Raw genomic sequence first — 24,862 nt, forward strand, 5'->3', positions numbered from 1 at the left:
TTGTTGATTATAATGTTAGCATTCGCAATTGTAGGAAGGCTGATCAGATGAGAAACACGATCCACTGAAACCCACCCCACCACATTGGCATTTAAACTTAGTCACAATCACACACACACACACACACACACACACACACAGCAGAAACCACACAAACATACAAACACACACACACACATGCACATACAGTAGTGCAGTCAGAAGCGACCAAGGTGCTGTTAGCAGCTCCTACCACTGGGGTTGAGCTGTTGGTCTATCTTCACCATATTCACACACACTGAGACTTATCAGTCTCAAGCTGCAAAGGAAGTCCCCCCCCCCCCCCACCCCTTCGTCTCTCTTTCCCTCTCACTCTCTTTCTCTCTCACCCTCCTGTACCCACCCTCAGTCTTCTCCCTCGATTTCCTTTTTTTTTTTTATTCTAACTCAGCATCCTAGCGAGGCGGGCCTGGTAGTCAGTTAAGGGGGTTGGAGGAAACACTGCACTCTTGTTTGCGTCTGTCAGAACAGCAGAATGTCTCTACACCACCGTCGTTTTCTGATTCTGTCCAGCACCGGAGTCCTGACCCTCCTTCTTCTACAAGGTAAGGTCATCGGACAACACCACGTCTCTTTTTTTACTTTTAGTTTAGTTTAGTTTGGTTCATTTGTTGGTTTTCTTGACATACTTCTACAAAACTAAGGCGAGCCCAGAGAAGTGAAGACTTCCTCTTTTGAGTGAATGTGCTGAGTCCATCAAAAATCTAAAGACATGCCAATGGACAGGTCAGATCAAAAAGGTTTTAGGTTTCAGATTTAGACACCGTCATTCATTTATTTACATATTTTTTTCTGCTAGCTTTCATGCTTATTGCAAAAATGGGCTCATTGTGTCAAAACTCTACATATAAGCCAAATAAGACACAACACTTGGAGATAAATGACACATCTAAACTGTAAACTATGCCAGTCAAACTAACTGAGACAAAGAAACTGATTTTGCCTTTAACGTTTTAATCAAAGTTTGAAAAAAATATATATTTGATTTCAGTAACTCAAAATTATATTTTAAGATGACTTAAAGTAATTAAGTCTATGGCGTATTTTGAAAACATATCTTGCATTTCTCACAACTGAGCAATGGACAGTAGCAATACAGTAACAGTATTGAACTGCCATCAGCAGGGAAGAATGTACATCGCAGTTGGACAATAAAGGCTGAACTGTGTGACCTCTACAGGTGTGCTAATCAATAAAGGCAGAATGGTGTGACATCTACAGGTGTGCTAATCAATGCAAATTGACTATATAATCAGTGTCACATTGAGAGCACAGAGAAACATTTTAAACACTCAAGTAGGTCTCTTAAGTTTTTTCACTGGACTACTCATCAATGGTTACCCTAACAATCCAGATTAATTCACCTATAACCAGCATTCACAACAACTGCATATCTACCCACCAGCACATAAAACAGTGTAAAGACACAACCCATGTCCAACATTGCATTGGTAATAGTGTTCAATGGTGTTAAATTATTTTTAAAAAAAAATAAGCGTGTTGCAGAATTGCAACAGAACATCTATATATAAAGCAAGAAGCGTCTGTGTGTCCGGATGTGTGTCTGTGGCACGCATATCTCGCTGACCGTTTGTCAGACTGATTACAAACGTGGCAGGTGTCTTGCTACGTGCATGAGTAAGTGCACTGCCAAATTTGAAGTTGTTTGAATAAGAAATGCAAAAGATATCGTTAAATAGCCTTTATCGGTAAAAGAAGCACACATTGGCTTTCACAGCTAACCACTCCCTCTCCCACACAGCACTGTAGGACTGTAAGCTACCAGTGAGGATAGAAGCAGGGCTTTGGCAGAACTTGATCAGTGTAGGTTACACGGGTAAAAACGTAAGCGAGTGCAAGATAACTCCACGGATTTTGCAACAACACGCCAACATGCCAACACACACAGGTAGGCTATGCGGTGGCTCTTCAAAATAACATAAAATGATGTGCAATAAGGGGACCCTTCGAATAGCCCCGGCTACTTTGGACTGAGGGAAACGAACGATATTGGTCCCGAATCAAAGAACGTCCCAGAATGCCACACATGCAAAGCATAACCAGCGACAAGCAACGAGTGGCAGACAGAGTGTGATTTCACTTATACTGTAGGCCACCAGAGACTGTTTTTGAGTCACACCGTTGCAAATTCCATATGATGAATCATTCCACAAAATGGTTTGTTTTCTCTATCATCAAGTTATTCAATAGGCTAAGCATATAGCCTTGACTCAAAACAGCTGTTAGGATTATGTCATTTTGATTTGTAAAAAATGTCACATGCAGCCATGCTTAAATTCTGCTCACTTCACATTTATTATATTATCTGTAGGCCTATTCATTATTGAATGCTTACCTGGAATTATGTTTTTCCCTGTCATCCTATTTTTAAAGCAGGCCTACCTGCAGGCATGTAATTGGGCTACAGGAATAGCATGTTTGAACGGGCACTGCACTAGTGTGTTTAATTCTCAATACCAATTTCCAGGTTTTGCCTGAAATTGCACAGCGCCTGCTTCAGAGGGTATTGTTCCCACCTCTTTTGGGGCCTTCCATCAAATGTTTGAACTCTATAGAAAGCTGAGATCCTGTAGTTTTCGTAGGAAACAGTCGTGTGATAAATGTGTGATGTACTGACACAGAGATACAGAGGCTAGAATATAGTTTTTTCTTTCTGCCAGATTACAAGCATCTCTGAACTGACCACATTTCAGCCCTCTAGGTAACTTGATATGACTTAGAAACACAACTGAGACCTAGCACAAGGTCTTGTGAAGCTGTGTTCAAAAGTAGATCAAATGGGGGGCACTGTGGCACAACAGGCTACAGAGCCCATACCATGTATGGGTCCAAGTGCCCACGGGGACCCAGGTTCGAATCCGACCTGCGGTCATATCCCTATCCCACCCCATCTCTCTCTCACACACTAACTTCCTGTCTATCTTTACTGTCCTATTGAAATAAAAGCAAAAATCCCAAAAACGATACTTTAAAAAAAAAAAAAGTAGATCAATATAGAATGAAAATATGTGTACTTTAGACCATTATTTGCCAAGGTATGTTCATGTGTTTTGTAAAATGCCCTATGGAAACTCCCCATAGGACTTTTGGTTATCCAAAATGCATACTGACAATCAAATGCTTACTGTCCATTAGGGTGCATCATGCGCCTTGACATATCCAAATTAATCTGTCCCTATGGATATTATGTTCCAATGAGCAAAAAAACATTCCTGGTAAATTTTGAAGTAAATTAGATAATATTTAGGTGGCCCACCATTAACCTTTATGAATGGTCGAAATTGTTGCTAAATTCAGGAAATCGCCTGGCAATATGGGGGACTATGGGGGTATATTTCACATTATTTCACTATTATAATTTTTTTAGCCAGTAGTTATTTGAATAATAACTGTATTAAGGGCATAAAGCACACAGCTCACTGGATAAACATTGGGTCAGAAAAACGTTTTTTTTTTCTATTTTGAATAATATGTTATTTGATGAAAAACACCTTATATTTGTTATTTTATATTGTTAACACCTTACATTTGTTTGTTATTAAAATCTCATAATTCCAAATCAGATATAGGCTACATGCGTGGAAATGTTTTGTTTAGTGTAGAGTAGTAGTTGTATCACGCAGGATTACATGAACTTTCTTGCAACATGGCTTCTAGTGGAGAGTGTATTAGTAATGACAATCCACAGTCTTCAAAATGTACTCTGTCTACAAGACAATCATCTTGGATATTTGGTTTGGGCAGTGGCCTTGTTCCGGATGACTCGATTATCACTGGATCCTGTCGTCAAGTTCTCAGGTGCTTCATGTGGTATCTTTCGGATGGTTCATCAGAATACAGAACAAAGTGGGAATCAGCAAATATCGTGTGAATGTAAAGTGATAATGACTGATCGGATTATAGTATAAATGGCAACTTTCAAATATGATACATCTTTTACATTGACTTGGTGGGCCACATACTGTATATATTGTTTTCCAGCCTTCAAAAAACCCATGACAGCAAGCTTTTATTGATAGTTTACTTTCATGCTGTTTATTAAAAATGCCTGGCAAAGGCAATTTTTATTGCATCTTCCAACAACAACATGTTACATTTATATATACTTTTCTCAACACTCAAAGCGCTTCACATGTTAAGGGGGACCTCACTAACCACCTCCAATGTGTAGCACCCACCTGGGTGATGCACAGTAGCCATTACGCGCCAGAACGCTCACCACACACCAGCTTGAGGTGGAGAGTGAGGGAGTGAATGAGCCAATTACAGTGGGGGATGATTAGGGGGCCAGATTGAATGAGCCAGGTTGGAAATTTAGCCATGGACATTGGAGAATCCTGATAAGTGCCATGGGATCTTTAATGACCACAGTGAGTTAGGACCTCAATTTAACGTCTCATCCGAAGGACGGCATCTCCTACAGTTCAGGGTCCCTGTCACTGCACTGAGGCATTGGGATCGATCTTTTTGGCCAGAGGGAAGAGTGCCACCTACTGACCATCCACCAACATGAATTTCAGCAGTAACCTACTAACCAGGCCCACACCTGCTTAGCTTCAGTAATTCAGCTAAAACAAGGTGTCCGTTGGTCTGGCTGCTTCCCCCAAAATGTACACTACTGCCATATCGCAGGAAGTAATAAAGATAGAGACACACCAAATGATGCGGAAAGTCCATATTTATATTCAACTTCCATTGACATTATAGAGCTAGACCCATTATTTTTGGCGTTATTTAAGAAAAAATGATATTTTCAGCCTTGCTTTATGGACGTCTTTAGTTGGAAACTTCAGAGGCTCGGTGGGCCACCTAAACATCAATAGAATTCAATAAAATTTCTCATGGAAGGTTTATTTGGTTAATGGAACAAAATTATTCTAGGGACAGATTGATTTTCAATTTTTTTTTCAAAAAGTGAGGCGGATGATGCACCCTACTGTCCATGAACCCCTTTGTGTATTGTAGAAGCATAATCTTGGTCTCAAATGAAAGGTAACACTTTGAAGTGTCATGCTTGCATTTGAATTGTACTTAAGGGGTTCTGATATGGAATGAATGACTAAACTAAATATGGAATAATTACACAAAAAATATAATCTTATATAAATGCAATTTCTATTTCAATTCAATTGGTGTGTATAAGATGGACTATCCATCTGCACAACTAATATTGGATAAAAAAACATGATTATTAAATTTCTATGGACTCCTGTGAATATTTTAAGACTCAATATGCTATATCTAGCATATTACGAAGGATATACACTGCAGCTAGAAGGTAGGGAAGGATTGTGCAGTAAACACTCAGTAATGGTAACAGAGAGTGAACCTGAACAGTGGTGCACAGTGTCATAGCTACTGACATGCTTGTTGTTGTTGTCTATATTGAGTGATGTGATGCAATTCTGAGGCATATATAAAGATACACAGATGCTATGGCTACCTTTCTTGATAAGCCTTACCACAAGGCTAAAGCCATAACTTTGAACAATGGGCTTTGCTGGGCTAGTTACATAGAGAATGCATCTTGGCAAGTTTAGTTTATACATATACTTGCCAAGTGTTTATTTTGGACAGCGGTGAGTGAAATGCTGTGGAGAGATGAGGTGCTAAAAAAGTAAAAATAGGAGATGGGGAGAGAGATGTGTGTGGTAAATGCCGAGAGAACTTCAAGATGTACAGATAGTCTCATTTAACCCTTTGGGGCCTAGGCCTCTTTCAGTGTAATGTTAATACCTTTACTTTTAAGCACATATCTTGATCCCTGTAAGGGCCATCTACAACCTATATTTAGTGTTTTTTCTGGACAGTCTAGGTGAGAGGTTCTCAACCTTTTTAGGGTAAAGGCACACCAAAGGTCAAACCAAAACGCCAGCACACTCCAACTTATGGTTATTAATTATAAAGTTGTAATATGTCGCACACTAGGCTATAATAAGGATGTTATATTTGTTCATATACAGAGTATTTATGAGCAGAGACCATAGGCATATCCTCACATTATGTTGACTGAAGCTGCATCGTTGATGCATTTCAAAATAGCCATATAGCCCATTTCATGAACCTGATGTTTAAAACCATATTGGGTTAAAATTTAAAACTTTGCCTCACTGCTCACCAGTGTAATACTTACATATTTCTTATATTAGTCTTTATATCAAGGAAAAACTTTTTTGGAAGCATTCCAGTAGAAATATCCCTTCATATCTGTATAGTTAGGACTGTCTGGAATCTTTGTATATTTTTCAATATATTACAATATATTACATGAATATATAATATAATAAATGTATCATTATTATTCCATGTATTTCCAATATATAAAATAATATTTTACAATATATCACAATACATTTCAACATATTGGTAAATATATTTTCCTTTCATAAGGGTGGGTACTCTATGGCTTATATGTGGCATTAATATTTTATTCATTATGAATTGAATGAGATGTGGGTGTTAATCAAAGCTAACTTTGAGTAAAAATCACAAAAGACAAAAGTGTGTAGAACAAAAATGTCTGCATTTCAGACTCCTTTGTCCCCGCAAGAGTTTAGCAGGTGCGATAATTCAGAATCCTATTGTTATTTTCCCATAGGAAAAATAGCGGATCTGGACAAAGATGGCAGCCATTTTGTAGGTGAACTTAAAAAGTCTATTGGATGAAGAATGCGCCTTATATGTAGTGGCTTACATATTTTAGTCATTATGAATTGTTTTATTTAATGAAGTCTTGTCACTGAACCGTTGGATGAAGAATGTGCCTTGTAATCCTCTGCACGTGTGACCTAAATTGACTTGCTTGCACATGTGCAGTCATGAAAGTAAATCAGAGAGTCCGCTTTGTGGCCAGAATATCAAAGTTTTTGGATAAAAAACAAAGCTAATTCTGGCAATTACAATTAGATTCTTACACTAGAAACCGGATTACTCTTACTACGCTTTATATACCTGTATTCGGTAAGGTCTGCTGTTTGATGTGTTGATTGAAGACTTTGTCAGATATTCCACTGAATGGGTGTGGAGATGGGCGCAGAGCTGTATGCAGAATGTAAATATGATTACATTTTATGTGAATTCAAATTCAAATCAATGGGTTTTATTGTCATTTCAACCATATACACTGTATATGAGATGAAACAACGTTTCACCATGGATCAAGTGGTGTTACAAAATATATAAAAAATACATTTGAGACAGGCTACAATTGGTGCACACATATGATAGATATACATAAAGTGCAGTTACTACTTAAAGTAGAGCATTTTTAAACAGACAACGGACAGGACAGACGACAAACTTTTGAAGAAGTGCTTTTTTTCACATTATATGCATGTGATATCTGTGTGCTGAGTACTCTGTGAGCAATTCAACAGAGAAGAATGGGTGTGAATTGGAAATGGACCCATAGGGTTGTGCTGTGAAATGGACCATAGGTTAATCAATGTAATCAGCCGGTGTATAATGTGTGTGTATAGGGAATATGTACAATGTATTTAAAAACACACACACAAAACTGAGTAGATGTTTTTCCCCCTCAGATTCCAGTCTGATTTTTGACCTAGGATGTTATTTTTTAGCTGTCACAATAACCGGTCATACAAAGGGGGGATCTGTTCAGTGTTCACAGAGACCTCGTTACCCACGCAGGCCACTGACAGACACAAGTTCACCAGTGCTGTCTCCTCATAGCCTGTATAAACCAGGCTAAACTAGCCTTGAAGCCAGTCTGAATTTGTGTTGCCCTCAGTTCAGGAAATTCAGTCACGCCACTGAAAAGTCTCTATACGGAAGGAAAGTAATCTCATCGCCAACTACTAGTTGTGTTTCTAAAGCTTTGCAAAAGTAATGGGATTCTTTAATGTTTGTATTTTTTAGAGAAATTATATCTAATATAAATATAAATTAATCTGAATGATCATTGATGAGACTAAATCAAATTGAGCAACGTGCATGAATGAGAATGGTGGTATAAATATGTTTAATCACATTCTAGTTATCAATATGTAGACTAAACTGCGTTGTGGTTAACGCATGGTTTAGCCCTGCAACTTACAGCACCTCGTATCGGGAGTCAAGTGTGCTTGCCAGAGTTACCCATATTTTAAAAGAGTAGCCTACAGCAGTCAAGATAGCAGACACTCACCACTGCATTTGGCCAGTAAAGACAAACTAATTCTGGGGATGAGATATTTGCTTTTCATCTATTTTGTTTGAAAATCTGTGATAAATCATGCAGTACATTTTACGTTACAGTATGTGAGTGGACACACACACACACACACACACACTGACCTAATGATCCTGGGCCGGATCCTGACAGTACCCCCCCCCCCCCTCCAACGGACGCCCCTTGGTGTCCACAAAACCCAAGCCCAAGTCTGAAAATACAAGCTGGGTGGGCGGATGGGGGTCAGGATGGAGGGACCCACGTCTGAGACAATGTGGCAGGGCAAGTTGACAGGAAGTCGTGACAGCCTCTGGCGGTGGGCCAACAGGCTCCAATATCACACATGCTGGACACTCAGACAGGAGCAGAGACTTGGGCACAGACGGCACAGGAGAACTCACAGACAGACAGACTTGGACATAAGCTACACAGGAGACTCACACTCAGGCATGGGAGACTCACAGACAGAGACAGACTCAGACACAGGTGGCACAGGAGATTCACACTCAGACACTGGCGACTCAGAAGACTCAGACAGAGATAGACTCAGACACTGGCAGGACTAGAGACTCAGATGACACAGGAGACACGGACACAGGCAACACAGGAGATGCGGACGACACAGGAGACGCGGACGACACAGACACAGGAGACGCGAACGACACAGACAACACAGGAGATGCGGACGACACAGACACAGGCAACACAGGAGACGCGGACACAGGAGACGCCGACACAGGAGACGCAAGTGACACAGGAGACGCGAGACGCAAGTGACACAGGAGACGCAAGTGACACAGGAGACGCAGACGACACAGGAGACGCCGACACAGGAGATGCAAGTGACACAGGAGACGCAGACGACACAGGCAACACAGGAGATGCAGACTGACACAACACAGGAGACACAGACGACACAGGAGATGCAGATGGCACAGGAGTGGGCCCTAAAACAGGAGTAGAAACAGACATGGGGTTGGGAACAGATACATTAACAGGTATGAAAATGGGAATGGTGACAGGGACCGTAATAGGCACAGTAATGGGAACAGTGATCGGTATCCTTACTGGTACTGTAATGGGAACAGAGACAGGGACAATAACTGTGACTAGTGGGGTTGCAGACTGAAATAGGGACAGGAACATGGATGGGCAGAGTGACTGGAACAGAGACGGGTACAGTAATTGGGACAGAGACAGGCACAGTAGTTGGGACAGATGGGGAGGAACACTCATGAACAGAGGTAGTCTTACACTTAGGGACAGAGCCAGACTTGGTGTCAGACACACACTCAGTAAGCTTGGGTTGGGAAGGAGACTCAGGGACAGACTCACATAGATACTCAGAAACAGACACAAACTGCAGACTGGGAGGCTCACTGGACTGGGGCTCTGGCTTTGAGGTAAACCTAAGCATGGATTCAGGGGAGAACTCAGAGGCACAAATACTCTCGGACCCCGAGACAGGCACATGTTCAAGGAGAAGTAAAGGTTTAGACACAGAATTGGAAGCACTTTCAGACAAACACTCAGAATCACACACACAGAAGCTCTTAGAAATACTTGGGGGGTGGCTTGATGGCAAGTCTGGTTCCCCAGAATGGCAGTTCCTCTGGATCTGGGGAAACAGGGCCTGGAAAGGAACTGACGTGTTGGCATTGTGACTGGGAATTCACATGCTTATGAACTGCAGACTGAGGGATAGCTGGCTGGAGATGGAGAAGGCCTAGCCTCAGCACTTGGGACGCTCGCTGAGAGCTAGCTGACTCCGAAAGGGACTCAGACCAGTGGTTAGCTGTCCCAGGGCTAAATGACACAGCTAGGAAGCCGGCAAGAGAGCAGCTAGGCAGTTCAGCTGGTTTGTGGCTATTGGAAGAAAGGTAAGCTTCCCCAGTGGACCACTCATCGTCAGTGGAACACTCCCCCTCAAAGCAATGTTTAGATTCTGGAACAGTCATGGGCTCAGGGGACAAAGCAGGAACTAGCTGAACACTGGCAGACATTAGATTGTTAAATGCGGTGTGGCCAGGGACTGAAAAGGGTAGCGCTGGGCTGGCTTGAGCAGGGTACAGGACACTTTCACACTCTAATTCCCATTCAGGCTCTGTCTCATTCCCATTCAGGCTCTGTCTCCTATTCACAATCTGACTCCAAAGGCGAGTAGCCTTGAGCCCTGGGTGGCTGAAGAGGAGAGCTAATGGCCAACTGGGTTCTTCTGGAATGGGGAGCAAGGTCTAGCTGCTTGATTGGCACTGCAGCCGGATGATCAGGGCTGGTCTCGGCGGTGAGCGGTGCTGGATCAGATCGGAGGTTGGCACGTATAGGGGACAATGCTTCACTGGTCTTGGCCCGAAGGGTCAGTATGCTGCTCTTAAGCTTGTTGATCCCAGAACCCAGGGCAGTCATCATGGGGGTCCCTGAGAGCTTGGATTGGGAGAGTGTACTCTCCATCAAAAAGATACAAATGAGCTTCTGCTCCAAATCAATAGTATCAGCAAACTGGGAGCATAAAACATTGAAAACTCTTTTCATGTCCTCCAGTTCAATAAACAGTTCAATAATCTGCTGGGTCCATGTTTTGGCTGGATTATTCTGTCACGGTCTGAGGACCGGCATGCAGGATTGGACCCAATAGCAGACACCAAATCAGGAATTGAAGGGAAAAGACTTTAATGACAAAATTTAGCTTCAAAAGGGCAGTTCAAAAATAAGGAAACCCTGACAGGGCATGAACAAACTCCACAAAAGGCAGGGCAAAAACAGTCCAACACTCAGAAGATTTCAAAACTTCAAAAAACTGATTAAATTCCAAAAGGCAACACGAAATCCAAAATCGAAAAAAACAAAGCTTGACACAGAGTACACTGAAGATACGGACTTGACAAGGACTTACATGACGTGACTGAAAGACTCAAAATAATCCAGCAAAGAACACAAGAAGAGACAGGGTTTAAATACACAGAACCAAACAGGACTAACAAGACACAGGTGGAAAGGAACAAGGCAATAATCAGGGAACAAGGCTCAGGTGAGTGGTATGGTCAAGGAGCAAAAGCACATGACAAGGGTAAAACAAAGGAACACATGGTACAGGACACGGGGAGTAAATTAAAGCACAACAGGAAGTAACATAGGAAGATATAAGACAAGGCAAAACACACAAGAGATACAATCACTACAGAAAACAAAGAATACATGGCCAGTGGGGTGTACTACGAATCTCGGATCTCGAGTGGGTTAGCGAGGTATGTTGCGCTCAAAGCCAGGCTATGCTGTGACACGAAAGTGGATCTGTTTTAGTGTCGCTATATCACCATGGTATCTCATGCTGTCAACCAAACCTGGTCGAGAGGAGGTTATGTGCTAAGTTATAGCTCAAATCGTGTAATCTACCGCACACTGACCAATCAATTGTCTTAAAAACGAAGTTATCTCACGTGTAGGATTCTGTCATATATCTGACAGGTGGAGCTCCGCCTCTACTAACATTTTGGATCTTGAGTGCGCTTTAATAGTGCTGTGCGTGCAAATATCCCACTATGGATGTGCATACCATACAACAACTGATGACAATTGATTTATTTGATGTTATAGGTTAGACACAAAAAATGACCGCAGTGTAGATTAAGCTATCGCTCATGAATGCGGAAGTAATTGTTTTTAAATAGAGGCGGTCTTGTGCGTCTCCACGTTACACGATTGGCCAAAGTCATCCCAACACCGAGAACGCGCACAGATCTGAGCTGAAAGCCTAGTTTGACAAATATATCACATAACTGCAATCGTAGTATCACTTAACGTATACCCCTGAGTCAAGGCTTTGTCAAGCCTCGATATGTCTACATAGCCTAGATATGTCTAACGTGCTTCGTAGTATACCCCACTGGACCTAATGATCCTGGGCCGGATCCTGACACACACACACAAACATACACACTAGACACATTACAGACAGATGGACAGACCTGATTACAATTTCATCTGCTCCCAATAGGATAAAAAAATAATGATTTCTATATCATAAGGACATGAAGGACATGAATATGAAGTGCATCCAAATTCCAGTAACACTTGTATTGGTTGTTTATGGTTGTTTGTCTGTCTGTAGACTATTGAGCAAGACTTGGTTTTACCTTATTGATATTTCATGAAGGTTTTATTGTGGCAGTCAGTTTCTGAAATTACCCTCAGGAGGACAATAATAGCCTCTATCCATGAGAAGCAGTAGAAGTCAGTGCGTCATACCAGGGGCGCCACCAAGAGGTGGCCAGGTGTGGCCACGCCACGGCCACCACAACATAAACTCGGGCCACCCCTGTGGCCACTCCTGGCCATGTGACCGAGGGACGTAAAATGTGTCCAGATTCACACCCATTATTCTCTGTTGAATTGCGTTGGATGTACAAGGCATTTAATCATATTTCCATTGTGCACACAGTGCTTATATCTAAATAAACAGCAGACCTTATATGTGAAGGATATTCCTCTGCATTCCTCTGTACAGTAAGCGGATCCCGAGTAATCCGGTTTTGAAATTGCAGCAAAAATTCTACATGTTATCCAACTTTGGGCTGAAATTCTAATATATTCTATAGCAGTCCAAAATAATGAACCTGATTTCCGAATCAAATAATCAAAAGTTGGTCATGGCATGCACAGATCAACTGTGCTTTTGAATAGATATTTCTACCAGCATGCTTCAGGTGACATGGATGCAGACACAAAGTATTTTTCCCTAATATAAAGGCTGACCTAAGATATAAGCAAGCATGATCACACAGCAAGCATGATCACACATAGCTTTTCCAAAGCTATAAATCATTTTTTGTAACCATTAATAAGTCATATTATTTAATTGTGTTTTTCAGGTAATATAAATAAAAGTGCGGAATCAACTTTTTTCATTATTATTCATAACTCAGGAAAAATTTCGGAGTTTTGTTTGCGGTGATGACTGACGAAATAAATTACCATGATGTTGTTTTAATGAACCATTGTTGGCATACCTTTAACAGGTCAGCATTATAGCACATACATTCAGTATTAGTGTTTTCAATACAGTCTATGAAAATAACAGAATATCGAAAGGTTTGCAGTACCACTGTTGCAGAAATCACATATACAGTAAGTAGGCATGCCTTCAATTTTTGTACATTTTCGCACATTCCAACATAAGGAATCAGTATGAGAAACGTAATTTTCTAACTCCTTCTCCTCTCCAAGTCTGCTTACAGCTGTTAGGGTTTAGTGTCCCTTTGTTATGACACACTTCCTGGACTTGTCTCTAGTCTCTGAAAGACTTAACTCCCTCTCTTAACAGCCTGCTTACAGCTGTGTATTTGTAGAACATATTGAGTAATGCAATGTGTGTTTGATATTTTAATTCAATGGTTAATGGTTGCTGCTAGGCTACTGCAGGGCCGTAGTCACCATAGACATTTGGGGTCGGGGACAATATTCAAATATGACCAAAATGTCCCCCCCCAATATTCGGACATAGAAAAATAAAGAAAGAATAAAGCGCTATACTAGGCCTACAGGAAACCAACACGAATCTGAAATGTAATCAAACGTAAATAACGCACAAATTAGTGACCTATGATTCCAGAGTAGCCTACACCCCTGAGTTAGCCTGGTAAACCAGACCCTGGAATCTTTCAGATTAAGGGTCTGGCCACGAGTAATGAAAATGGCCCAATTCGAGGGGCGGCACCAAGCATGCATTTAAAACTCTCACTGCACGCAGTTGGATAACGCTACGACCAATCACAACAATTCATCAGTGTCAGTCATCAGTGTAGCTCGCCTTTGTCCCGTCTACACCGATTACATTTACGATTACACCGCAAAAGCTACCGGTACAATTTTCACAAAACTTCTTGGAATGGTGTAGCACAGGCTAAGGAAATCCCATACATGTTTGGAGCCGATCAGACTGAAAGGGAACATTTTCCATATTGTAGCCTATTCTCGCAATGATAGCGAAAGTGAAACGTTTTATTTTAAATGATGAATTTTTGCAAGCCTGTGTCATTTCTTTTACGTCTTTCAACATAAATAATGCATTCATATGCTATAGTAATGCCAGAAATTACCGTGTATAGGCCTCTTAGAAATTATTGTTGCATATTGCATATTATTTAGATGCGCACTCATCCATGCAGGCAAAACGTGATCTGGCCACGTTTACAATACGTGATAGCCTACAGTTAATGTGAATCGCGGACAATAACCAAAGAAAGGAATTTGCACCTCCATTCACCAATTAAAGGCTGTAGTAGGCCTAGTGTTTCTACATCTTGGCACAAAACGTCATTTCTGTCAGAAGCCAGTCTATAATGCATACAGGGGTAACATGAGGTGAGTCAGACAGAAGAGGGGCCTGTTAGTAGCCTATTCCTGAATCCTGTCCCTTTCAAACTACGTTAAAATTGTGTGATTAGCCGCCAGCATAATAAAATCTAAAGACAAAAGACAAAATCTTATTAGGCTCCAAACCTATGAGTCTAAGCCTTAGTTTAAAAAAATCTTCAGGTGTAAGTAATAAGTCAAAGAACCACATTCTGTGTAATATAGAGGTTGTCATAAGATACTGTAGTTTGTAATTTCTTTTAAAGTATACATTTTGAACACAAATGGAGTCACGGGTCCAGGGACCGACCAGTGAAGTTGCTTCTTCTCCACCCTTCTCTTTTCACAAAACTCACGGGGGGGGGGGGGGGGGGGGGGTCAAAAGTTTGGAATAACCTAATTGACTGACCTAACTAACGACTTGTTTAATAATATTTTTGCATGAAATGTATTGAAATTCTGTTTGGGGGTCCCTCAGACCCCACCACAGATTTGGTCCCCCCCCAATGTTGACATCATGACTACGGCCTTGGGCTACTGAAAGCGCTTTAGTCTATGCCAAGGTGAGCCATTGAGAGCATGTAGACTCAGCCTTTATTGAGCACTGTTGGTACATTTTATTTATATGCTTTGATTTGAGAATTCTGAATTATTGAATTGTCAATTCATTGTCTATGACAAATCGAGGGTTTATAAACAGAGGGGCGTAAATGACATTTCACCAACTTCACAGGAGGGCCAAAACAACACTAATTGGTTCAGCGTGTTCAAGTCCTTTGGCTTTTCACTAATAACTCTGTACTGGGGGCGGGTGAGACACGAGACATTGAACAAAGCAACATGGCAATATAAACAAAGGAACACATGGCACTAGTGGTGGGTCGGTTGCAAACGAATCAGTTCGTTCGAACGGGTCTTTAAAATGAACGACCTGAACTGATTCGCCTTTCCGGGGTTCACTCTTTATTATGACATCCCGTTATTACGACAACCCTCTATTACGACATACCATTATTACGACATGCCTCAATTTAGACATGCCCCTACTCCGATTTATTTAGTACCGCTATTCCGACATTAGGCTACCAATCCTCATTTTCAATCTCTGCAGTTCCTGTATCCTATCAAATTCCAACATCCCAGATGCATGGATGAGCTGTAGTCTAGTCATGTCATCTGCACCTGCAGCTACATCAACAATCCACCCGCCATCCACTCCAAACAATGTTTTTCCCAATAATTGATATCGGCACACATTTCAGTCAAAACCTCAGGTGATTTTGAACTGGCCATGTGAATAAATGTTACACATTATGTAAAACACAGGTAACTCTCCTCATTTTATTCTCTAAGCTCTGAGGATAAAACAGTCAGAAGCTCCATGCATCAAACAAACTCTGTGTGTGTGCAGGCCACCTATAGCCTATTAATTAATTAACGGCCGTCAATCAATGGCCAATTGCGCAAAGACGGGCAGAATTCTTACGCCCCAGTAGCCTAAGGCCTAGTCCACACGTACCAAACCGATCTTTTTTTCCTCCGTCTTCCCCTGGAACCGTATCAAGAATATTTGCGTCCAAACGGATCCATCTCAACGCGACTCAACACGTTACTTCATACCCCAGGCCTATAGGTGGCACTGTGTCTTTACAGAAATTCACCAAAACTTGCGCTTTAAAAACAGACAGAATAGGCTACGGCGAAATGGCTAGTGCAAGGAAACCAGAATTGTTTGTGTGGACTGATGGTGAACTGTCAACTGTAGCCAACTGTAAAACTAATAAACTTTATTTTACGGTTTGTGAAGGGTGCAGTCCCGTCCTTTATTTGGCTAACGCAGGTAGGCCTATAATCACCTTTACTTTCTTTGGTTGTAGGATAGTCCGTGATTCACATTAGTTTTGGCTATCACCGCAATTAGGCTACTAAACGCAAGGCTTACCCAAGTTCTAGGCTATTCTGTCGCCACATTTATAATATTGCTATAAAACCTTCGTTAGTAACAGTCAATACTTTTGCCTGCATCAAATCGTGCATTCGCATTCAGTGTGCTACCATCGGCTTAACGTGAGTTCTAAGCGTCTTTGTATGCTTATATCTGATTTCACTCGACTGTGAATGCATGTATATATGTTGTAAGACATGTAAAATAAATGAATGACACTGGCACTACGCACAAATTAATGTAGCCTAAACTTACACCGCACTTTCCTAATAACTTAAGTTCTCTCGCGTCACTGACAGTAGCTAGAATGCATAAAAAAACACCGAGAAAAACAGTGTTCAGTTCACCAAGTCATAAGCTATCAGCAACCAAGCTATCCACCCAGTCATAACCCAGTAAACAAAATAAAGTCCTGGCGACGTCCCCTAAAGGTCCCCTGGCGAACGTCACCTCCTCGACATTGTGTAGGATTCCCTGTACGTCCCGCTGACCTCTGTTCGGGAGGTCTAAAATACGTCCACGAGAATTTGACGTTATGCACGCAACGTTTATATTTCCGCGATGGTAAAAAAAAAACAAAAAAAACATGAAGCACGGTAGGCTATTACATCCTGTAAGTCTCAGCATTGCTAGGAGAGAAGGAACATGAACACGCATTAGCGACTTGTTCTACACACAATCAACTTCACTCACCTCATATTTTCACGCATGTATGAAATCACGTACTCCGAATGCATTACACTAATGATGAGTAGACATGGATATTTATACCAGGCTAGGATGTGCTGCTTTCACATCTACGATGTCATTTTCTTAATAAACTAATACGACGTTTTAATGGGCATATCCCGTAGCATATTGTTCAAAACATCATCAGAGTAGGCCTAGGCTAGCCTAAGATAATTTGTTCAAACCATATTGTGCCAAAATATTAAAAACTAATAATAGCCAAAAATACTAAATGAATCGCAATGCATGCTGGGAAGCAAAACTCAACATGAAATAAAGTATATGAAACATAACTAGAATGCATTGACGTTATATCCACTCATTTTCTTGGACCTGTGATCAAACAGGGACAGCCTATAAATGTAAGCCTATCTTCCTGGAACATTGCAGATAAAGAAAAATGTATCGTTTTCTCTGAATGCTCTTTGTAGCCAACTAAGATGAAATAAATAGATTCCAGATGTTTCTATTCTATATCATTGTTTTATTAATAAACAGTAAAGGCTCTGGTGAGGCAGAGAGCTTCTGCTCCTCGTTAGAAATCTCATCGGATATGCGCACTCTTTGCTGTTTCCACAAGGAGCTGCTGTAACATCGGGGACAGCTATGCGTGACACTTTTAAACGCGAGCATGCGTCAAATAAATTACATTGACATTTAAACAAGTCATGAAGAAGCAGTATCCTTAATTCTTCTGCAATGTAGAGCTAGATCGTTTTGCTTTACAAATTAAGTAGTCACTTCTGTTGCTAGACAACCCTAAACAAATGCTACGTGGTCTGTTTTTAACATTCCTCTAGTTTTATTGCATCGTATTCAGCTCCAAAAGTCGGTTCAGTCCCAATTCGGCCGTGTGTGTGTTTCTAAAAAATAAAACAGATAATAAGTAGCCTACGTGACTACGTTAAATAAACCACTGCCTATTTAGAGCATGTTACATGCATCACTAATGACAGTTATCTGAAGAAATGCGCATTGTAGGCTAAGCTACAGTAGACAGCGACTTTGCTAACGTACACCAAGCATCAGCTAACATGAATTTGATAAAAATCCCTTCCCTAGTTTGTAACGTTATACATTAACGTTAAACTCAAAATGTATGTGCTACATAATTCAGGATGTCTGCCTACATTTTGAGTTTAACGTTAACAACCCTTTTCCCAGAAGTTGTGCGTCTATGAGCAAATAGACGCACAACTTCATAAACTGTATGATATCTTGCCTTAGACTACGGTAGGCTAATGCAGCTACTGCTAGAGAGACTAACAGACTAGACAGATAGATACTTTAGTCATCCCCAGACGTGTAACGTGAAGTCGTGCATGGATGTGATGACTCCGTCCTGCCGGCGGTAGCCAGAGTGCTCTCAACTCCGCTGCCATGTGTGAATAAACAAACGTCCCCCCCATGTCCCCGGTATAACGTTATTGTCGGGTCCTTAGAAGGTATTTGAAATGGCCAAATGCAAATGTCATCCGAGGGACCTGACGGTGATGTCCCCAGAAAGTCCTGCACCGGACGTCACGCAATAACCAAACGATAACTTGCTCCGGACGTCAATAAGGTCACCGGAACGTCCGCTAGAGAACATGACGTTCGGGACCAATCGGGGACGTCGTGAATGTCGGCATAAGGTCCGGGGGACGTCCCGTATTTGTCGGGAAGCTATCGGCGCTGCGCAGCATCAGTTGTGATGTTTATCTTAACGGAGTGTAATCGTAGGTAATGTCATGTATGAAAACTAGTATTGTTAGGCAATACTATAAGTGCAAGTCCAGGGCAGCTGAGGTGGGGCGATGACATCATCGATACGCAAGCAGGATGTGCGGTTTCGCTGTCTAAACAAACTCAAACGGGCTACGGTTTCAGATTTCTCCACTCTGGGTTTCAGAAAAGTGCGGTTTCGGGCAGTGCGTTTACAGGATTTGTTTGGACGCTCGGCCAAGACGAAGCAAAACCTCTGCGTTTAACCTAAAAAGCGTCTCCGTGTGGACAGGCCCTAAGCCACTTCAGTGTACGTTCAAATAACCCTCAGAGTTCAGTGTTCATCAGGGTGTTCAAACTGGATGTGTGACATATTCAAGTTGCTTATATTGCATTTTAGAGGACAATGATAAAGCCATGTGCAACGCATTTTGGCTTGCCAGCAGGTTGGATAAACTCAATTTAGGCTACACAATAATGTAGGCTAGGAATATATCTTTTGTATGTCATGCGTGCAGTTGTTGAATTGCACATAACATGTGTGCATATTTATTTAGTCTTCTTTCTCTCGACTCTAGGGTAGCGCATGCATTATCATGGCCCTATAATTGTGCAAAGACAGGCGGGATATCCGACGCTCCTTTTACAGTAAACCACTTCACAACGAACGTTCAAATAACCCCCAGAGTTCAGTGTCCATCAGTCCCAACATTTAGAAGCATAATCGAAAAGTCCAAGCGTGAATTGGGTGTGTTTTGATTTTGAGAGAGACTGGAGAAGGGCCGTATGTCTCACAGCAACTGCGATAACCTTGTTTCTTGAAGGCTATCCTTACCTCCAGATATCCACATCTAATGAGGGTCAGCGACTATCCAATACCCAATACTATTTGCAATACCCTCGATATACATATTGTTGGAAAGCTTAGTTTATGGCCGTTCGCGTGAGTACAATAACTTAATTTTGTAAATGTTACCAAAACGACTGGTTTCGCCTTGCAGGGTCACATTTTAATTTGTTGTCTTTATCTTTTTTTATTCAAAACAATTTGTAGGTATCGATACTCAAGTCTAATTACCACCAGACACAAATAATCATCACCTAGGTTAAATCCTCTCTCTCTCTCCAAAATCTCTTCCTCTGCACGCTGAGTGTCCAGTCCAGCGGGGGGGCTACAAATCAAAATGAAAAGCGATGGTGCATGCTATCCATGTGGGGTTACATGTCCACCAAGATTCGTGTACCCCGATCTTTCAGTGTCCCGGGAATCCTTGTTGGTGTACGGTCACTAAATGTACACATAAATTATTTTATTGTAAGGCCCCCCATGAACGAAAGTCCACGAAACTTGGCATGCATTCGGAGGGTGTCATAATGATCCTACACTTTCAATTTCGTGCAGTTTTGACCATGTCAGCCAGAGATATTGTGATGAAAACACCTAATGTTTTGCTTTTTAATTTTTAACTAGGTGGCGCTATACATGAAATAAGTGGTAATGGGATAGGTTGACATGCCCCCTTAAGACCAACATACAAAAAAAGGTGGACATCCTAGGCCCTACGGTTCTCGAGATATTCACAGAAAACTGTCTCCGGCCACCTACAGGCCAGTTGGTGTATAGTAACATAAATTAATTTATTGTGTGGCCCCCCATGAACGGAATTCCACGAAACTTGGCGTGCATTCTGAGGGTGTCATAATGATCCTACACTTCCAATTTCGTGCAGTTTTGACTATGTTAGGTCACAGATACCTGCGATTACAAACCCTCATTTTTACTTTTTTGTGTTTAACTAGGTGGCGCTATACATGGCGATATGAAATGAGTGGTTATGGAATGGGTTGACATGGCCCTTTGAGATCAACATACAAAAAAATGGTCCTCCTAAACCCTACGGTTCTCGAGATATTCACAGAAAACTGTGTCTGCCCTACCCTCCTTTCGGGGGGTCCAGTCCAGCGGGGGGGCTACAGATCAAAACGAAAAAAGGAGGTTCCATGCTATCCATGTGGGGTTACATGCCCACCAAGTCTCGTGTACCCCGGTCTTACAGTGTCCCGGGAATCCTTGATGGAAATTTGGACATGCGAAAAAGAAAGAAAAAAAAATCTGACTAAACCAATATGTCAGATTCGCTTCGCTGCGCGGCGGTCATAATAACGATAATGGTTTACATTAATAATTCCATTTTACATTTCAATATTGGCATTTACTTTTAAATATCTGTCTAATGGTAAATGCATGCTCTCTTTGTATTTTCTGTGTCATGCCAGGTTAATAATTATGACCGCCGCGCAGCGAAGCGGCGGTCATATAGGTTTAGTCAGAATTTTTTTCTTTTTTTTTTTTGATCCCCCGCTGGACTGGACCCCCCGAAATGAGGGTAGGGCAGACACAGTTTTCTGTGAATATGTTGAGAACCGTAGGGCCTAGGATGACCAATTTTTTGCGTATGTTTGCCTCCAGGGGTCATGTAAACCCATTCCATATGCACACATGTGCATAAACAGATACACACGCACACACATACATTCACAGTAATCCTACGTATGACACATACTCACACAGTAGTCAAGTCAAGTCAAGTTTATTTATATAGCACATTTCATACACAGAGGTCATTCAATGTGCTTTACATAAACAAAACCAAACAATAATAACAAATAAAAGCATAGAAGGGCAATATAGTCAAAGAATAGTTAAAAGGTAAAGATCATAATAAAAAGAAAACATAAAACACAAGGTAAAATCATTTAAAAATAAAGAATAATTAGTAAGCAAAAACAAAGGCAAAAGTAGTAAAAAAAGTAATAAAAGACAAAGTAGAATAATTATCAAGGCAGATTCAGAATTTGTAACTCGGCACAGTTAGCAGAAAGCATCTGAGAACAGTTTGGTCTTAAGTCTAGATTTTAAACTGGCTACAGTTGGGGCCTTTTTAATGTCATCCGAAAGTTGGTTCCACAGCTGAGCCGCATAGCAGCTAAAAGCTGCTTCACCATGTTTAGTTCTAACTGTAGGTTTTACTAGCAGGTTTTTCACCTGGGACCTGAGAGGACGAGAAGGTGTGTACTGCTGAAGTATGTCTGACAAGTATTTAGGTCCTGCTCCATTTACTGATTTATAAACAAGCAATAGTGCTTTAAAGTCAATTCTGTGACTTACTGGAAGCCAGTGCAAGGACTTAAGAATTGGAGTAATGTGGTCAGTTCTTTTAGTTTTTGTTAGAGTCCTAGCTGCTGCATTTTGTATCACCTGAAGCTGTTTAATAGTCTTTTTAGGAAGGCCTGTGAACAGTCCATTACAGTAATCAACCCTGCTGGAGATAAATGCATGAATGAGTTTTTCTAAGTCATGTTTTGACATCAGCCCTCTGAGTTTGGCAATATTTTTGAGGTGGTAAAAAGCTGATTTAGTTATCGCTTTCATGTGGCTGTTGAAAGTTAGATCACTGTCAATTAATACACCAAGATTTTTAACAGTATCCTTTGCCTTCAACCCTTTTGTGTCAAGGAGAGTGGCAACCCTAAGTCTTTCCTCATTTTTACCAAATATAATTACTTCAGTTTTTTCTTTGTTCAGCTGAAGAAAATTTTGAGACATCCAGGTGTTGATTTGTTCTATACACTGACACATAGATTCAAGAGGACCATAGTCGTTTGGTGATAGAGCTAAGTAAATTTGTGTGTCATCTGCATAGCTATGATATGAAATCAAATTATTTTGAATGATTTGTCCAAGTGGGAGCATATAGAGGTTGAATAATAGTGGCCCCAAGATCGACCCCTGGGGAACACCACAGGTCAAGGACGTTGGTGTTGAGGTACAGTTTCCGATGGCAACAAAGAAGCTCCTTTCTTGTAGATATGATTTTAGCCAGCTGATAACTATGCCTGTAAATCCAACCCAGTGTTCTAGTCTGTATAGTAAAATATTGTGATCAACAGTGTCAAATGCTGCACTAAGGTCCAGTAGCACTAGGACTGATGTTTTACCTGAATCTGTGTTGAGGCGTATGTCATTGGAAACTTTAAACAGTAGACATATATACGCATGCATGCACATGCACACACACAGGCACATAAACAGGCAAACACACAAGCACATGCACATGCACGCACACACACACACCCACACACACATAAACATAAACATGTACACGCACACATGCACACAATTCAAGAATTTCTCAGAATTATGAACAGGCAAGATGGGGGTGGGGTTGTATAAAATGTATATTACATGTGAAACCTATGAACTAATCATGTTTTGATACTTGTTGTCTAGCAGATACCAGTGAGAATTGAGTGTGCATAATGCAATTCAGTGAGACAGTTAGAATCATATATGCCTTTCAGCGTGACTTATTTTTAAACATGTGCTGGACTGGGCGGTGGTCATATTTTGTACCGCTCTGCGGTACATCTAGTTTTCTCTTCAATCTGTCTCGTTCGTTCGTTCATTCGTTCGTTCTCACGCCAAGACCCCACCTGTTTCACTTCGGTCTGTCGTTCTCATTCAGTCAGTCACTCGTTCTTGGCTAGAAGCAGAGTGATTATGGCTCTGTAGCCTAGGCAAAATGGGGACTTGAAACCTTTTCATCAATATAGTCTTTCTGCCAAGCCTTTAAATATGTTTGTTGGCATACTGGGTCTTTGTTCCTTTATGAATGAACACATTTTTTTAAAAGAAATTAGCTGATCTAGCCGTAGTCTATACTCTATTTACCTTCAATATGTCAATTTAATGTCAAGATGAATGAACACATTAGCTACTGCTGTTTGTCTACAAGTACACATTATCATGAAGTTGCAGCTATATATTTGCCGCTACAATTACAGTATTGTGTTGACCGTTTGCACGAACGTGGAGCTGAGAACCTGCATTCCATGATTCACTGCTGAACTACGTTGTACCAGAAATGCCACTAAACAAACGAACAAACGATTCAGAACGAATCATCTTGGCAAACTGAACGACGCAAACTGTGTCATGAGAACAAACAATGAAATCCACCACTACATGGCACAGGACACAGGAAGTAACAAAGACAACAGGAAGTAAACAAGAGAACACAGCAAACTACAAACTAAGAGTCCCAAAATCCAAAACATAAACTCCAAACCATGACAGATCAGTTACAAACAATAAAATATTGACCTAAATGAACAATTTAACAGGAGTTATATTTGTATGTTCACAACTTTTCATGACCTTTGCATGGAATTGCCCTATTAATTATTGAAATTATTTGGAAGTTTTGGCTGAATAAATGAGGGTGAACTCTCATTTTGGCAGTTCTCCTATTTTCCCATCACCGCACGGCCATCCCTATCACAAGAGATAGGAATTCATTTGTGTATGCCTGTTCTAATGCATTATTTCTGAAGGATAGCACAGTGTAACTGTCATCAGTGTATTCTGCATTGAAAGGCAGTGTTCTCTCTGTTGTATTTCAGGTGTGTATGGGGCGGATGATGTTATTGAAATGAGAGCTGTTGTTGGAGGATCAGTGGTGCTGCCATCTGAATATCAGAGGAACAACGTTAAATTTGCTGAATGGCTTTTTAGTTCTAATGGTACAAAGAAAATAATTGCAGGATTTGATGGGTCTGACGTTGGTGTTCATTTTAAAAGCCAATTCACAGGAAGATTAGAAATGAACTCCAACAATTTAAGTTTAACTGTAAAAAAACTAACAAAAGCAGATTCAGGACTGTTTTCACGTATTTACATAAGCAAAGGAGGTGGACAGTTGAAAACAAAGATGATTCAACTACAAGTTTATGGTAAGCAGATCATCTCTCTCTCTCTCTCTCTCTCTCTCTCTCTCTCTCTCTCTCTCTCTCTCTCTCTCTCTCTCCCTCCCTGTCAATGTGTGTGTATTTGTGTGTTTTAG

General features: G+C 41.1%; 1 protein-coding gene across 1 annotated transcript in view; it reads left to right on the forward strand.

Moving 5' to 3' along the window:
* Window positions 1-346: 346 nt before the first annotated feature.
* LOC121689454 (signaling lymphocytic activation molecule) overlaps window positions 347-24,862 on the forward strand; it is a 34,758-nt gene continuing 10,242 nt past the window's right edge. Inside the window, exons 1-2 of the mRNA XM_042069304.1 lie at window positions 347-584; window positions 24,423-24,752. Of these exons, the coding sequence (XP_041925238.1) occupies window positions 515-584; window positions 24,423-24,752 (400 nt within the window). The 5' untranslated portion in view covers window positions 347-514. The remainder of the gene's footprint in view (window positions 585-24,422; window positions 24,753-24,862) is intronic.

The sequence above is a fragment of the Alosa sapidissima genome, chromosome 18 (assembly GCF_018492685.1).
Source record: "Alosa sapidissima isolate fAloSap1 chromosome 18, fAloSap1.pri, whole genome shotgun sequence".
Taxonomy (NCBI): domain Eukaryota; kingdom Metazoa; phylum Chordata; class Actinopteri; order Clupeiformes; family Clupeidae; genus Alosa; species Alosa sapidissima.